The sequence below is a fragment of the Tribolium madens genome, unplaced genomic scaffold (genome assembly GCF_015345945.1).
Source record: "Tribolium madens isolate multiple individuals breed KSU strain unplaced genomic scaffold, Tmad_KSU_1.1 Scaffold_91;HRSCAF=231;Tcas5.2_LG7, whole genome shotgun sequence".
Lineage (NCBI taxonomy): Eukaryota > Metazoa > Arthropoda > Insecta > Coleoptera > Tenebrionidae > Tribolium > Tribolium madens.
The window spans coordinates 5,613,474-5,630,751 of NW_025401063.1; the positions used below are offsets into that span (position 1 = coordinate 5,613,474).

The 17,278-nt window shown below is 34.5% G+C and overlaps 1 protein-coding gene across 3 annotated transcripts in view; it reads left to right on the forward strand.

Annotated features, from left to right (window-relative positions):
* The window catches only part of LOC123010624 (homeobox protein homothorax), an 84,028-nt gene that overhangs the window by 10,623 nt on the left and 56,127 nt on the right, over window positions 1–17,278 (forward strand). For all 3 annotated transcript variants that reach the window (XM_044407661.1, XM_044407658.1, XM_044407660.1), the window contains one exon: window positions 5,081–5,222. In XM_044407661.1, coding sequence (XP_044263596.1) covers window positions 5,081–5,222 — 142 coding nt within the window. The remainder of the gene's footprint in view (window positions 1–5,080; window positions 5,223–17,278) is intronic.

Sequence of the window (17,278 nt, forward strand, 5' to 3'; positions counted from 1 at the left end):
ATTAAATCAATTTCTGCTCAAATTGTAGGTTGCACTAGCTAATATATTTTTTAAGGATACAGGGAAGTTCGATTAATAGTTTTTCACTCACTTGGATTTATTGAACATAACTTTCTGTTTAGTTGAAAATTCACAGTGAAATGTCAAAGTTTTATTAGAGAACTTTCAAAGACATGCTACATAATAAATATAACGTAGAAAAACCTATCAATTGGACTTTGTCATAGCGGTGCAACCATCATAACATTGTAACAGAAAGTGTTAATGTTACGTGCTTTGTAATTAAGTTAATCGCAATTGAATGTACTTAGGTTTTTGTATATGTGGCAGATAGTACAGTTTTTTATGTTAAAACAAAATGAATTTATTTACCATTTTTCAAAGTTATGCAAATCTTTTAAATTTTTTTAATTAAAAATAGCTGCGATAATAGACTTTACGGAAGTTTGTTTAATTAATATTTGAGAGGGTACTTACCACGCTTGCAACAATTTACGTCAATGTTTGAGGATTGGATTGTAAAATTGTCATGCGGTTCCTTGTCATCTCAAATAAAAGAAAATAAACAGTTTGATCCTTTCTATTGTGACGTATGTTTTTATCAGACAAGAGAATATCCGGCAAGTTAGTGCAGTAAAAATTTAAAGAGAAATCGTTACATTCTGCATTCCAACAAAAATCATTTTAAAAGATCGTAAAAGTTTTATGTTCACACTTTTAAAAAGTTATTAGAAGAAAATGAATCGTCTTTATAGAATTTTATTTGACACTTTGTTTGCCTAATTCGTCAAAATAAATATAATAAAAATGAAAAATCATTTCGTGAGTCATTTTAACATTATCGAAACTTATCATTGCACACTTGCAAAACATTTAAAGAGATTTAGCTTTTGGAAAGCCGACTGGTTAACGAAGCATTTATCTCAAGTCAAAATGTTTTCCTCGGCATTTTTCTTCCAGAAGATTAATTGTGGGCCCAATTTGACCGTGAATGAATCTTTCGATATTTTTCCTTATGAATGGAGTTGAAATACGCGTTCCCAAAAGCTCGCATTGCGTATAAATCAAACTGAAAGTCTTTTATTATTAGTAAAAGTATTATAAACAGCGATATAAAAGGGACATTATCGAGAGTTGTCTCGGATAACCCGCGACAGCTCTTGAATGGTGTCTATCAAACAACGTTGAGCACAAGACGCATTCATAAATGTAGCGATTTATTTATGGCGTGCCATCCTCGGATAATTTACGGGTCAAAGGATTGAGATAGCTGTGGCCACACTTGCTCTCGCTTGTTGTTGTTGTTTTCGTGACCAATTCTGTACGATGATCTCTTGTAACCGCGATAGTCGCAGATGTTGCAAAATTACCACAACCGAAATCCTGCACCAGTTTGCAATGGATCCACAGAACCGGACTCGCTGTGTGTGGGGCGACCTTCGTCAAAAGGGACCATCTGTGCAGAAATCGCAAGAGAAAGTGATTTACTCGAAGGCCGATTTTGACTTTTGTCTAATTAAGACATTTTCCTAGGGCCATCAAGATAAAGGATTTGATTGACAGACAAAAAATAATGTCATGATTTAAAAGCACACAGGTTTTTGTTCGAAATATTGCCACAAGAGAGATTTACAATTTAATGCTTGGATAATTAATTTGACACATCTGTGACACACTATTTCAAATTAACTGCTATTAAATGAAGAGTTTCGTGATGCTAGCTGCAATAAATAACGACATTATACTGAACTTCATGACAAGAAAAACTAAAAAGCAAAGATTTGTTATTGCATCAAGCAAATTGGTTCACTATTAATAATCAATCATGTTTTTAAAAAGAAAGCAAATTATTTAAATCAGTGTCTGGATTTGCATTTGTTAAGAACGATTGAAATTCAAATTATCCCATTTTAAATAATATAAGATAAAAGATTTAAAAAAACATCGAATTAGACACTATATTAGAAATTTATTTTAAACAATAATTTGTCAAATTGTCAATCATGTAAAATTCGACTAACATTTATAAATTAAAATCATGTTAATGGGTAGATTACATATTCAATAAAGTTCATTAGTTTTTAATTTGTTTGTGATCCAATTTCTTTTCATAAAGGCAGACTGTACTTGGAAACATTTTTTGTAAACATTTATTGATTTAATTTGTGATTCTTAAGGTAAAAAGAAATTGTTCAAAACTATTAATGGTTAAAAAAAATTCAATTAAAATCATAGTCTGATGATGACTACAGCGATAAAATTTTCATTAAAAGTATATTGATTTTTTCTTTGTTTTGATCAAAGCCTTAAGTCGCATTTGACACACATAAAAATTTGATTTAAATGTTTTGTTTTCATAAAGTTTTCCAAAAATATGTTCAAAACAACTTACACACTTATATGATGTCAGATACAAAAAAATATGCGTGTTTAGATAAAATAAAAGTATTTAATTTCCTTAAATCAAATGTGTCAATAGCAAAATTAAGTAAAAATAATTCCCTAAGGCTACAGCCTGTTTAATTTCCAAAAAAGCTTAAGTTCGTCTAGTTTTACCAGAAACAATATGATTTAAGTCATTTCATCAGAGGCACTAAACGCGATAAGTTGTCGACAACCATTATAAATTCTACCAGTACCTGGAGAAAGAATGACAAATAACTGTACAATTTTGCGTGAGAGGTGATTTGTCATTTTAACGAAAAGTTTCTCAATCAACAACTATTGCAATTTTTTTCCCATTTGTTCGAGTACGAACACATGGCTGTCCATCTAAGCATTCATAAAAGAGATCTACATTTGATGATAACAATGAACTGAATTTAAAACGAGTTTTTTTTACAATTGCAAATTACGATTTCATTCACTTTCGGTTTAGACAATAACAGCGATAACAATGTTGTCTTTTGAAGCAATATTTTTGAAAACATCGCTGAAAACATTTCGAATTATTATTTTTGCGTCTATTTAATTTCAAGTCGTTAATTTTATTAATAAAATTTGACGTGATCGTTGTTATTTTAAATAAAAATACCACAATAAATTTGATATCTAAAAATAAAATTACAAGCTGAATGACCAGTCTAAAATGGTCAGCTCGTCGGATCACAGTATTTGGTTTCTATTTTTAATTTTAAATTCGACGTGACACGGATGATTTGTAAATTCTAACATAGCAATATCACATCAAACCTGGGAATTCTCTTTGACCATTATGAGATATTAGCATTTTTGTTGATTGTGTGTCGGTGCGTGTGACTATAGATCCCGTTTCGGCTTAAATTTTCTGTTAATGGAATTAATGGTTTTGGACGTAGAAAATCTCACGCGAAACCATCGATCACCCAGATGGTTGTCGTTTGGTTTGAGTAATGCGTCGAAACGTCGATGTTTTTTGGCGTGCGCCGGTCAGGGTATTAGACATGTTAATTATGAATGAATTCTGCTTAATAATGTAGATAATAAATCAAATCGTTAACAAATTGCCAAAACCAAATAAATAAATTAAATAAAATCAAATTTACGATGTCAAATTAAAGGTTTATAATTTAAAATAAAAATAATAGGTCACAATATTGCGTGTTTACAATGTAATTAACCACAAAAAATTATCTTAATAGCTCCTTTTATTTATTAACAAACGGCCGATTGAATTTCTCTCATTGATAAATTTTGATGAGGATTTTCTCGTGTACGCACTTATTTTACGACAGCATTATCATCATCAAATAGAAAAATAACACACAAAGGTCACAAAGAAATTATTTTATATCCTAGTATGTAAATAGCAACACTAATTTATGTGGACAGCCGTACAAGGCGTTCTCAACATGTTTCTTTTTTTACCAATCTTCTTTAATCAGTTAATTATCTCTTCGATTTCAACTCTCCAATCTTTTAGGATGATGAACCAAAAAACCGCCATTTCATCACTCCGTCATGTAGTTTTGATTAAAAATTTTCAAGAGTTTAGTTGATGTCACTAGTACTTTTAGAATAATACGATAACCTTTGAACCGTGGGGGCCAAAATCAACTTGATACGGGTTTAAAACCAGTTTTATTTCGTACTAACAATTGTTAGCAGGATTTTTTTCAATAAACAGTTGTTTAAAAGTTTAAGTAATTAGGTACTCTGAACTATAGTAACGAAGCTAAAAAAATTAAATAAAAAAATATTTCATTATTTATTCTTAACTAATAAATATGCTGATTCGTGTTGTTTTTATTTGCAAATGATAACAGAAATTCCGCTGGTGATTTTTTCTAAAAAAGTGTTACACTAAATTTTGAAAAAGCAATATCCCTCAGAATAGTGCTAATTTATAGTTATTTAATTGTGTTATCATTGTAAAAATAAACTGATAAAGCAATAAAGAAATTTATTGAAAAATATATTTTTGTTTATATTCTTATCTTTTTTCACTATATAAATCAAACTTGTTACACCGTGTTTATGTTTATTTTGACAGATTTTGAATGCCACACATTAGCGAAACTTCTTTTGAAAAAAAATTACCATACGAATTTCGAATTAACTATAAACATTTTTATTGTATCTATACATGACTTTTAATTTAGTACTTACATATTATAACGTTTTTTAAAACGAACAGTTTTTTTTACATTTTTTTATTAAACATTTTATTTTTTTTAATAAAGCCAAAAGTGTTATTAATGTTAATCTTAGCTAGGGTCATGATACTTCTACTTAAAATTAAATCTTAGTGATCTCGTTTCTATGTTCAATTAATTATTGAAACTGCGGGTATGAAAAACTGCATTTATAAACACTCATAAAACAAAGTCATGCTATGATTTAATTAAATCAGCAATCTTGCTGGTAGTATTTTCAGCACATGAATGCTCGAATCACTTGCATGAATGGCACAACCATGAAATCACATTTGCTTTTCCCTTGGGCGAAAAATTTCGCTTCTGTTCAATTTTCCCATCACAGTGAGTGGTTTATGTTGAAAGATTCGCTTCTAGCGTGGACATGGGTGGTCCATCCTTGGCTCCCGTTGAACTTTATCACACTATTCTTGAATGGATGTTTGTATTGTAATTTTCTTTTGCAGTCACCCGCTGTTTCCCCTGCTGGCTCTCATTTTCGAAAAGTGCGAGTTGGCAACGTGTACCCCCCGAGAGCCTGGAGTGGCGGGAGGAGATGTGTGCTCCTCGGAGTCGTTCAACGAAGATATAGCCGTTTTCTCCAAACAGGTAAGCTTCCCATCTGCGGGTGTATGTTTTTAGTATTTACATTTGATATCCAAACTTTGCCTTATCAGTTTGATTAGCTTATCGCGTTCGATAAACACGAAAACACATGTAAAACATCTCCAGAATTTATATTATACTCGAAATAGCGATAAGGCTACACGCATTGAATCGTTTATGTGCTGGCCGAGACCACTACGCACATATTTATTTACCAACAACCTGGCGATTGTGCTCCTCTTCTGGCAGACAAGACACAACAAAATTATGTATGAAGAATGGAGAGTGACAATTTATTTTAATTATCGATCACGTACGACGAGCGCCGCAACGTGATTACTATTCATGAATAATATGGAAATGAAAATAAAACAAATAACATACTTTTCATGATTTGTTACTGTCATTAAATTTTATTCAACTCGAATCTATAGTATATGAAAATGTCTTGTGTGGATAGATTATTTATTACAGCTGGCACTTAATTCCCATATTTATGACATATGATACCTGTTATTAAAAATATTATTTAATCATCGCAATATTCTTCGCCATTGTACTATTTTCGGTTATTTATTACGTATTATGATGCTTACATTATTTAAATGTTACTTATATGGCCATAGCTGAATTGAATTAAAATTAGAATTTTTTGAATTAATTAACCAAGCCCACAAACATTGCAAAAATTGGACATACTTACCAAATACCATGACTGAGCAATAATACTTGAACTATAATATAGATGAAAAGGTGTTTGCTGTCCTCTTCACACTATTAAATGTCCACTCAAGTTTTTCACCTAAATCAAATATTTAAGATTTCCACATTGTTTCAAGTAAATTATAGCTTTCAAAATGTCACAGTAATTATTACAAACGTACATTCATAAAGTTAAACATGCATAACATTGCCAGCAAACGAAAATTGCTGAGCTAAGTGATGGTGCAATATTCACAACAGAAGCAGCGTTTAATTGTTTTGAAAATGTTGTAACATCTAAAAAAAGATTACTTTAAATTAATTTTATTGAATATTGTTGATTTATTTACTTTATCTATTACCAGTGTGCACTTAACACGTCTAATTAACACTCAATATCTGTACGAAGTTTGAATTTATATAAAAAAATTAAAGAAACAGGGAATGTTGTTAGGTGTTTTATATTAGAGGATTAAGAATGAACTTTGACGGAAATATTGTTTGAAATGTCGAGTGGAAACAACGTCATAAAAATATCAAGTTTAAACAAAGTTCAAGTGGAAACAGATTTTGCTGTTTATTTTTTCATTTTTGTCGGTGCAACAATTTAAATTAAACAAAAACTTGAGTTACAAATTCAGCTTCCGTTTAGCAGGAAGAAATGTTTTCTGGTCACGTAAAAAATGGTAGCGGTTTCTGGTAAAGTTATGACAGGTTTGCTTGATTTAATATTCACCCAATGAAAATTTATTGAAACTTGATATGCATACAAGTTCTGAATTAATGTCGCTGTCGTAGAAATTTATTTTTGATCTTTTTGTGAGTAAAGTGCATTTTGACGTGATGGCAACTTAGAATCGTTCTTTTCGCCGTTAATTTCGCGTTATTGTATAAATTTTGTCTGAATGTTGAGCTTCTGCCAGAGATATTCTTTTGGACACGGAAGCATTTCGCGGAGATAAATAATACGTTGTAGGCTTCGTCGTTTAATTCGGTTTGTTTAGTCTTTAAAACACTCACAAATGTGCTCTCGTTTAATGTAAACACACTTAATGGCTTACAACTTTTTGTCTTTACCACAACAACCATCGAATTGTTTGTCTGTTTATCTGTTATTTTCTAATTATTGGACGAGAAAAGATCGTAATTGGGGGGTAAGTTGGGAAGTGGCGATCTGCTCCCCTTGCGTGTAACAGGAAACGGTCCCTCTTTCCCCCCGGTTTAGCAGCTGAAAGTGTAAATTTGCCTAACTGTATTTATTTATTCCTCCATTATAATTCGTTAAAGCGTACGCATTCAAATTCATACCCTCCGATTTATCCGACGGGTGCGTACAAACAAAACCAGAGACAGAACTAGGGTGGCTCTAATTATAAAGTCAAAATCCCATCATTGCCGAATAGGGGTCGATTAAACTGGGAAAAAAAATTAGCGCAAACGTAAAAGTTACATCAAACGGCGTTTCGTTACGTAAAATGTACGCCAGGCTCGTGAAAGCGGCGTAAAACGACCCCGTAATGGTTATGGGGCCTCCCTGGCCTTCTTAAACGTACTTCGAAGGGTCTGCCTAAGTGATTCACGAGATAATACGCTCCGGTGTTGCACCATTATTATTTATCATTGGCCGATTTGTTTATGGGACCACAAAAGGGTTCTTGTCGATCTCTAGCCAAAAGTTACAATAACAGAGGGTGCCCGGGGATATTACCACCAAACATCATAATGCCTTAATGTGTCATAATGTACGCACGGAGACCGGTGATAAGTACAAGTGATAATAAAATGGCAGGTAGCTTCATTAGATAATAGCTGTAGTTGTTTAGATCCTTGGCTGGTGATAAGCAAACGAAAGCACTTCAACATGTTTCGTTAATGCATAACGCTCCTAATTTACTTTCCACGTTGGGCCTTTTATTACAATGATATTAGACGCTCTGGGAAAACATAAATTAACATTCCTTCAAAAAACCCTTCATTCTAACAAAGATTGATAAGATAAATTGGTATTTTACTCTTGGCATTACTCTACACAATTCATTAATTAAAACTTTTACTCAAATCGAATGAAGAATTTTAAAACTCTATTGTTGAAACTAAACTAACTACTCCTAAAAGCATTTACTTAATAAAGAACCAAAAGTTGTGTAAATCACTTTCCTTTATCAATAGTTCATTGCATCTTTAGAAGAAGATCTTGGAACCTCTACACTGTCGTACCTTTCAATGCCTGATTACTTGAATTACATTAAAATTGGTAGCTCTTTCTTGAATTACCAGTAATCTTGTACTATGTGATAAAGCACTTATTGCAATCTATCTAAACTTATTTTATTACTATAAAACTTCCCAAGGGCCAGTTATTTAATCAGTTTCATTTACTGCGCTAATTCAAAACCAAGGTTTATTTCCGTGGAAATAATCACAATCATATCCACAGTAATAAATCGTTGTGAAAAGTTAACTCACGACTGAGTAACTAACCATTATAGGTACTGTTACGGCTCTGTCTTTATGTCCTCGTTTATTACTTTATTTTTATTTCTTGTAAGGTAATGTTTGATTTTAGTAAATTAAAATTAATTACAATTGTTGCAAAAATTGTATAAAACACGAAATGTTTTAAACAGCTGCTAAAAGCGAGTTACCTCGACTTCCCCACAAAAGCCACCACAAGTGACAGTAATTGACAGTATCATTACTATTATTACATGTTATTCGGACAAGTATTATGATTCTTAGCATTCAGTAATCTGAAAATCACGCGTGGTTGTCATTTATGTAAAAAGAACGGTAAACGGAAACTTTGACTATCTTTTAGCAGTCATCTTAAAAATTCTGTTTGGCTTAATGCACGCATTTGCATCAGAACCGGAGATAAAGTACACTCATAACGGAGTGCAACACAATTTGTCTTGGACGAAATCATTGGCGACCGTTAATTAAATGGTCTTTTTATTTAATTAATAACAAATTAGTCTAATAAAAGCAGACGAATAACAAATTCACTTTTAATTAGAACGTTTAATGGAGTTAATTCGTCAGAACAAGTTACGTAATGGATCTGTTTTAATGTATCCGATTTAACAAATTTTTATTGTCTTGTTCGATTGTCTTGGGCTGTCCCCTTTTAGGTGAAAAATTTATGCGATAGTGTGGGCTAATTTACGATGCTAAACAGCCTTAAAAGGCCATAAAACTAAAACCTTGCTAATCTCGCCCGTTTTTAAAAATCTGTGTATGCTTTAGTGATATTTTTAAGTTGAGACAGATGTGTTTCTGAGAAGAGCCGATGTTATAGGGGGGTAGAGCGAGTGCAGTGAACCTTCAAAACGGCACATCCAACCCCTGGTTGAATAGTGAAAAGAGTCTTTCTCAGGCAACCTTGAAACCTCGGGACACATGCCTCGAGAAACTCGAGATTCGAATTCCTCAGACTCTCTGCATCGTACCATGGCCCGAAACGTTTCGGACAAAAACGATCTCAATGTGGTATTAATGGAAAGAAATTAATATCGGTTTGGTAGAGAAAAAAATGCCGGAATTTGATACGCGGCTCTGGCTTACCGACTTTTTTTCTCATCCTGACCCACTCGACCAATTCCAAAAACAACATCCAATTCGAGTCGAATTTTTTCAAGTGCGAGGCTTAAACGTGTCAATTAAAAAAGAGTCTTTGAGACATCACGTTAATCCTCCCTCGCCCCGTTTTCCATCCGGTGGTGGCATTTATGCCCAATCCACCAGTTAACGATATCCTTTTTTAAATGTAAATAGATGCAAAGCGTTTATTTGAAAGTAATTTAATCCTTCAACGCTGCATTCGTAAAACCGCTAATGGTTTCTATAAACTTGTAATGGTGATTTTTATTGAGATGTTGGCGTTGACGAGAGCACTAAAAGACATTTCGAAATACACAGCTCGGACTCGGGGACATAATCTGAGACACACTATTTATAAACGAAGCATCCGCCATCCTACGGGGGTATAAATATTGGACTTAATCACATGAAATAGGCTGCCAAGTGCGCGTCACACCGACAAACCAAAATTTTGCAAAATCCTCCTATAAATAAAATTCTCTTGGACTCCCCCTGCACCCCAAGGGCGAGGATCAGGATCCGCCATAAATCACGAGAACAACCCTGCACGTGGTTATTACGTGAGAATCCGTCGGTCACTAATTAAAAGTGCCATTAAAATGCCCAACATTGTGGTGGCCCCCGGGGGTACACAATCGGAGAAAAGATTTGTGCGTGTACCTGGACGGCCGATTAACTCCCAGATGACAGGCAAGGATTAGAAGGAGCAAAGTCATCGGGCAATTACCACAATGGGCACCACCTAGGTGGAGATTAACGGGCTTGAAGTTGCTCATTTCGACGGCCGCTCCGCGGGGGGCTATGACGTCAGGATATTGAACGGCACTCGAGCACACCAAAAAATTACCAACAATAACAGCATGCCAGTTATCGGGTACGCATCTCTAACACAATGGTGTACAGGGGGCCTTCGAGCCAACACAATGCCCCCCTTGCACGACTCTGAGCGTGTTCTTGCTACACAATAATGGATACCTGGCGTTTACGCTTCACCTAAGGCCTAAACGATTAAACTAACTGACAATTTCGGACATCTGCATAACAATCTCAGTTACCTGAGAATCCACGACGCTATGGGACGCCCGACAACACCGGACTAAGACTCGTCCCGGAATTTTTCACTCGGTTTAGTGTTATTGGCGTTTCTGATTGGAGTTTGGATCGTTTGGCGTTTTACTGCCCAATAATTGAAAGATTATAACGCATTAATTATATATGTATCATTTAGGTAATGGTAAAACGTCCTGGAACTAATCAGTTTTTATACGTGACTAATATTAATGGCCTCTGAGACACTACAACCGTGCGGTTGAAGAGTGTAACAAAGTAATAAACTAGGGCATAAAGATATCTTTTATCGAAATATGTAAATAATTGGAAGGATACAAATAGGCAATGCAAGCCGTAAATTTCAAATGACCGAAAGGTGACAGACCTGGAAAAAGAAAGGGCTCCCTCTTTACGAATGATTTACGACCTAGCCCCTTGTAAATAAACACAAGTGATATTATTAAACCGGGAATTTATAAATCGACCGTTTTTACAAGAGTATATACAGGACGATTAGTTGCATATTTCTGTACCGCATTCTTTGGCGAGGTCTCTCGGTGGGAAACTGGCAAGCTTGCAAAAAATAACAACACGCATTATGTGTATGTAGATACACCTACTTGTTCACAGTACTGCAAAATTTATCTGATTGACTAAAAGGCGCCTGTTTACGATCTACTCATTTTTCAGATGATGTCATTCAATGACGATGACATATCTTTACAAGGTAACGATACGAAATCATTTACTGAATTTCTGATCAGGTGTTAATCCTAACGATTTTCGCAATATCTTAATCCCGTTCACTTTATCGACCACTTTATCGCCTAATCAAACAAATTAAAAACAAAAAAGACTCTGATTTATCTGTACGTGCTTAAGGTTAAAAACTGCCAATTTACAGTCACAACTATTGCAAAATACACTTAACAGCAACTAACCCAATTTACTCAACACCAGCCAACAAAACTGATTAACGAAAAACACCTACCCACTATTCATCATTATAATGGAAACTATAATTATAAATTGAACGTTCAATGATGTTTGTGGATGTACCAAATAAAGCATCAACATATTTTCATTTTTCACAAAGTTCTCCTAACTCATTATGTAGCTACGAAGTAATAATTTACAGTTATTCCCTTGAAATTTAAAATAGCACCTATAAATTTAAATAGTATCTTCAAAATTCAGATACTACAAGTCATATATGTGCCATGTGGTATCTTTATTGAATAATTTGCAGCTAATTCCTGACAAAATTTTTGATAACTTTGAGTTAGAATCACTAAAATAAATGCATAGTTAAAGTATCATAATATTGCATTTAAGTAACTGCAACTATTCAAACTATGTTTAACTAGTTTTATGGATTAATGAATAATTTTTACGATTTTTAGGAAATAGGATTATTATACCTATAGTTTTTTGAAAACACATATAGTAAATAACTAAGTATCTAATTTTTATACATCTACTTTTAATTTATTATATAAATAGGTCTGATGAGTATCATTAAATAAAAAAAATTCTCTAGTACTGTAAAATGTACGAAGATGTTGTATAATTCAATTATTCTGCAATTATACAACATGTATGTAATTTGTGATGATTCCATCATGAGTCAAACTTTCAGAATTCAATTGCTGTAAAAACAATCTTTTTGTAATTACCTTTTGTTGATCTTTATTTCTGCACACTAATAAAGAAACAAAGATACTGCAACAAATTGCACAATTTTTATATGCGATTTTGAATAAGACTCTAGCAATAATAACTTCCTGCGCCATCAAATTAAAAGAAAAATAAAATTACATCTACATTTATGCAGTCGCTGGTACGAAAATAAAATTGCGTGAAGATAAATTTATGCAGAAACGTGTTGTCATAGGTGTTAATTCGAGTGAAATGTAAAATGTTTTAATGGTTCGAATAGCAGCTGAACCATTATCCAGTTAAACTGCCTATGTTGTAGTATACTGTAGTACAATTTCCATTAAAATTAAATATTATAATTAGCAACAGGCCAGAAACGTGTGCTCCGGAATGTAAAATTTCCATTTCGGTATCGTCGTTAAAAAAGTGCATTTTGTTGTTCTTTCTCGATTCGAAAGCGCTGTAAAACGATATTCCACCGACCACATGTTCGGCCAAAAACCGCCCCCGTTAACAATTCACACACCAACTACTGTCGATTTTTTCCATCGTTCCAATTATCGACGTGTGACATTTGGTGCGTTGTGCAGTTTCCGGTTTTTAATAATCCGAACCCCTCATAGTCCTAATCAGCTGTACTACCTGGCCTATGATAATGATGATGAATAATGCCTAATTGTTAATTCAGTAAAGTTTTGCACCATACAATGCGCACGAGTTGGGTGGCAATTTGATACTGTTGGTCGCTTTTCAATGACCAGGGAACAATATAAACTCGCATTACCTGCACCGGACACAATTAAAAAGTACAAATTAATTTGCTGAGTGTCGCATGTGTGAGAGGCGGCAACGGACAATCTCAAATTCATTAATTATCGTATTCTTCGACATAATAAATGACAACGGGTCAGTCCACAACCCTTGCTCTTCCGCATTGCTGTGATCAGCCAAGCACGGGAAAATAGGTTTGCCAAGAAAATTCCATGATAACGTCCTTAAACTTGCAACATTTTGTATTGTCATTAGTTGTACCTTGTTTTTAATGTGAATGCAAATTGGTTGCTTTATCAGCTTGTCCACTTTGAAGCGCGAACATCAGGATTTGCATTCATTATTTTTTTAGCTCACTTACAAAACACGCAAAATTTATAATAACTTTATCTTTTTTTTCTAAAAGAATACAAGAGTCCAAAGACTACAATACTTAGAATTAGCTCGTAAAGCCTAAGTATATTATAATCGGTGCAATAAACTTAATTGACATTTCAATCTCTTTCAGGAAATATTTCTCTTGATTGTATTACTTACGTGGGATACTCGTATTATCACTCAATTAGCAAAATTATAGCTGCAATATTTTTCGTTTGATTGAGATACGTATAACTCGTAAGTAATTATTGATCATTATTCTCTTCTGTAATAGATCATGGCCATGGTTTCATTTCTACGACCTTTAGTAATTCACGATTTTCAAAATTAAAATTTTGTTTTAAAACATGGAAGACGACCAAGAATAACAAAGACGAAATGTTTTTATTCAAGAGTCTGCCAAAACATTTTGAATATTTTAAATATCTAAAACCAGTTATAAGAGATTCCATGCAGATCACTTGGATCAATTTGTAGTGATAACTAATTGCTTCTTGACGTTCCGATGTAATAAGAGGGACAAATAAGGAAATTGATAGGCAGTTTGGATCTAACATATTCGTTAATAATTACTCCATATATAATATGTTGTTTTTGATAAAAAATGCCACAATAGATATTTCTTTGAGTTAATATATCAAGAAATGTTAGTAAGTGCTTACCATATTTTGAAGAGCTACTTTTTAAGAGTCGTTTCTGAACAACAAAACACACAATTAAAAACTAGAACTCTCCACAAATCTTCATCATTGCAAAGGTTAAATGACTGTTGGTGCAAGTTTGTAAGTCAAATGATTCGCGTCTGCAAGTAATTTAAACCGCAATGATTCCAGCCAAACAGCAATTTACAAGTTTCTTTCATCTTATTATAAGATCAACTGTGGAGTTTGATTTGTATGAATATTCATTTTGGTCTCCTCGAGTATGACAATTCTTTTAATAATGTATTATATTATAGTGTTTGCATTACTGGAAGTTTTTTACTTTGTCCATCTTTGTCTTCTGTCGTTGATACTAATTTACTGGCCCGACTAATTAAAAGGTGACAATTAACGACAACAAGAAGTGATCGGCATGCCAGTTTAGACGTGTGAGCTATTCGACCTCGCGCTACAGCAGCAGTAACGGCAGCATTTTACTTTTCTCCTCTCTCGTTTGGTCGAACAATGGTCGTTCCCATAAATGGTTAAGACGGGATGCGTTCCATGATAGCCATCGAACAGGCGTCAGACCGATGCTGTCCAAGACATCGAAGACGACGCTGCAATCATCCCAGCATAATCGACAGGCAATGATGTTGGCAATATTTAAATTGATGTTGGTGGAAAAACGCGACCGGTACTTTTTTCATGCTAGAACCGTTTCAACTCACTATTCGTACTGTTTTCACGCATCATTAACTTTTGCTATCTGTTAATTAAGGGCGACGTGATTTCTGCAAACTCACTAGCGGTTTTTCAGGTTAATCTAAGACATTTTAACATTCCAGCGGTCGTAATTGATTTGTTGATTTAAATGTGAGTTTTTGCGTTTGCAATGTGTTTTTTGGATGAATATGAGAGAGCTGGTCTAGCAGCCAATAGGGCGTGTATCCGCTACATGTTGGTAACGGATGTATTTTCAAAATCCCCCGTTTTCCGATAGTGCTCACCCTTCCACCATTACATTTCCATAATGGCACGCGAAAGGGAAATCTTATGGATTTCGAAATTGCTCCCTGAACAAATTCCAGACGACCAAATATCAAATCAGATTTTTATCGTTATTTGTATTTGAATACGAGGATTCTCTTTTTTCAACTTCTTCAATTTCATGCCTGACAGTTGAGCAGAGTTATAATTGTGCATCAAAGAATGAATAGTATCAACAGTAGCTACGTGTTTTATTAGTCGAGATTTTAACGACAATAGCGGATTATTCACTTTACAACATAATGCCTCTTTATTTAAAATAGGATAAATTGAAACTGTTATTGCCACCGTACGTCGCACTTATCTGCATAAATACCAAAGTAGGAGTGGCAAAGTTGAAGCGTGGAATCGCGAATTTTTAATTCTATTTGGTGCGATTACGACGATCTCGCCCCTGAATAGCAACAAGATCGCCAAGTTTCCCCCGATTTATTATAATCTCGGCGAGTTCGAGTGCTCCTCTAACGACGTTTCTTAATCTTGGTTGTGGCACTAGAATGATCGCCTGAAAATGTTGGCACGTTAACTGGATATAAATTAATGCCAGCAAATATATGCAGAGTGCCGGAGCGACAGAATGCTCGCACACATGTGGTTTTAATTTGCCATCGAAAACACCCACTCTCCAACCCCAAAAAAACAACTTTTATCGGAAATCCACTAGAAATAATTGATTTAATTAGTCGCTGGGAGCAGAACCGTACCGGGACGAATTACACAAAATCTCGTCAGACACAATGGCGGGGTTCTTTCTTCGCCGAGGCATACATGCGAAGCGTTCTTCAAAGGCGATCCAGTTTAGTCTCCGGGCTCTTAACAAAAGGAGTTTGCCTGCATTCTATTCATTCCGGCTCACCTGTGTACCTGCATCCACATCCTGTGCTCGCTGATAGAATAGGGCCTTGTTGCCAGCTCCGGCGTTGCCCTTTCTTCCAACAACGCCAACGATTAAAAAATAATTAACAACATGCCGGAAAATTCCACCGACGACGCTTTTTTCTATATTATTTTGACACGGTTTGACCTACATATCACTACTGACGTCAGGCTCGCGCCTATGAATCCGCAATTACCTATAAATCTAAATTGTCACGGATTAAGACATTCCTCGCAGTTCTTTCACTCTTCTAGTGCTAAACCGACCGAAGACTCTTTAATTATAGGATATCACTAATCAACAATTGTTTTCTGGGAATGATTACTGCACTTTTTACACAGCTCCACTACGCTACAAATTGCCTGCAGTTCGAATGGAAATAAGAAGCTGCACAAGCCATAAATTTAATTGGTATATCATTTAATGCCGTCAGCTTTAAATATACAGTTTACTGTAATAGGATAATTGCACTTCTTGGTTTTACCGATCTCAGTTGTCATTGCCGTTACTAGCAGGAAGTCCAGTAATGCTCGCCGACCATTAGCATATACTAAATTCGATTCAACGTTCAAGTCAAAATGTATCCAACGATATGTTTTTCATACCGATAAAAAGTCTATTATAAGCTGGTGGAATTAATTCAATTTGGTAGTCCATTAAATTTGGCGTTTATTTTGTTCGATTAAAATTCAAGTCGGCTGTCGAGATGAGCGCTTGTTTGTGTATAAATAGCTTCTACACCAATTAGTTTTATCGAGTGACTTAATGACGAGAGAGCATTTATAATTCGTTGCAGATTCGTACGAGGAAAGAAGAACAATTTGCCATTTCGGGGCCATAAAACTCATAGTCCTAATTATAGTCCTATAATGACATCTGTCAAGGAAATTATTGCCTTTTACACTAAACTGTTAACAACGTGTAGGAAGACAACTGTGTCGATAAGTAAACATCTTTTAAAAATAGCCGAAAGGCTCGGGCATGTGTCTGCTCTTTTAGGAATTCCATCAAAAATCAGCAGCGAGAAAAAGCTATTAGTAGGGCTTTAAACGAAAACAATTGACATGAGTTGCCCGTCGTAAAAATAGCGAGTTCGGCTCTTGTCGAGAAGGACGATTCTCCAGCCATAAATATATCTTGCGTAGTTATTTACAGACGGGGCATAAATTATTTTACAAGCCCACAATAAATTATTGCCGCATTGTAAACGGCAGGTGATTTTGACCGAAGGGCAGTCGACTTCGTAGTATTACTTGGTTCGCTACGGGGAATCCAACAAGAAACTCGAAAATTGCCTCAACACTACCCTTTCTGTTCATTTTTCTCTCTCT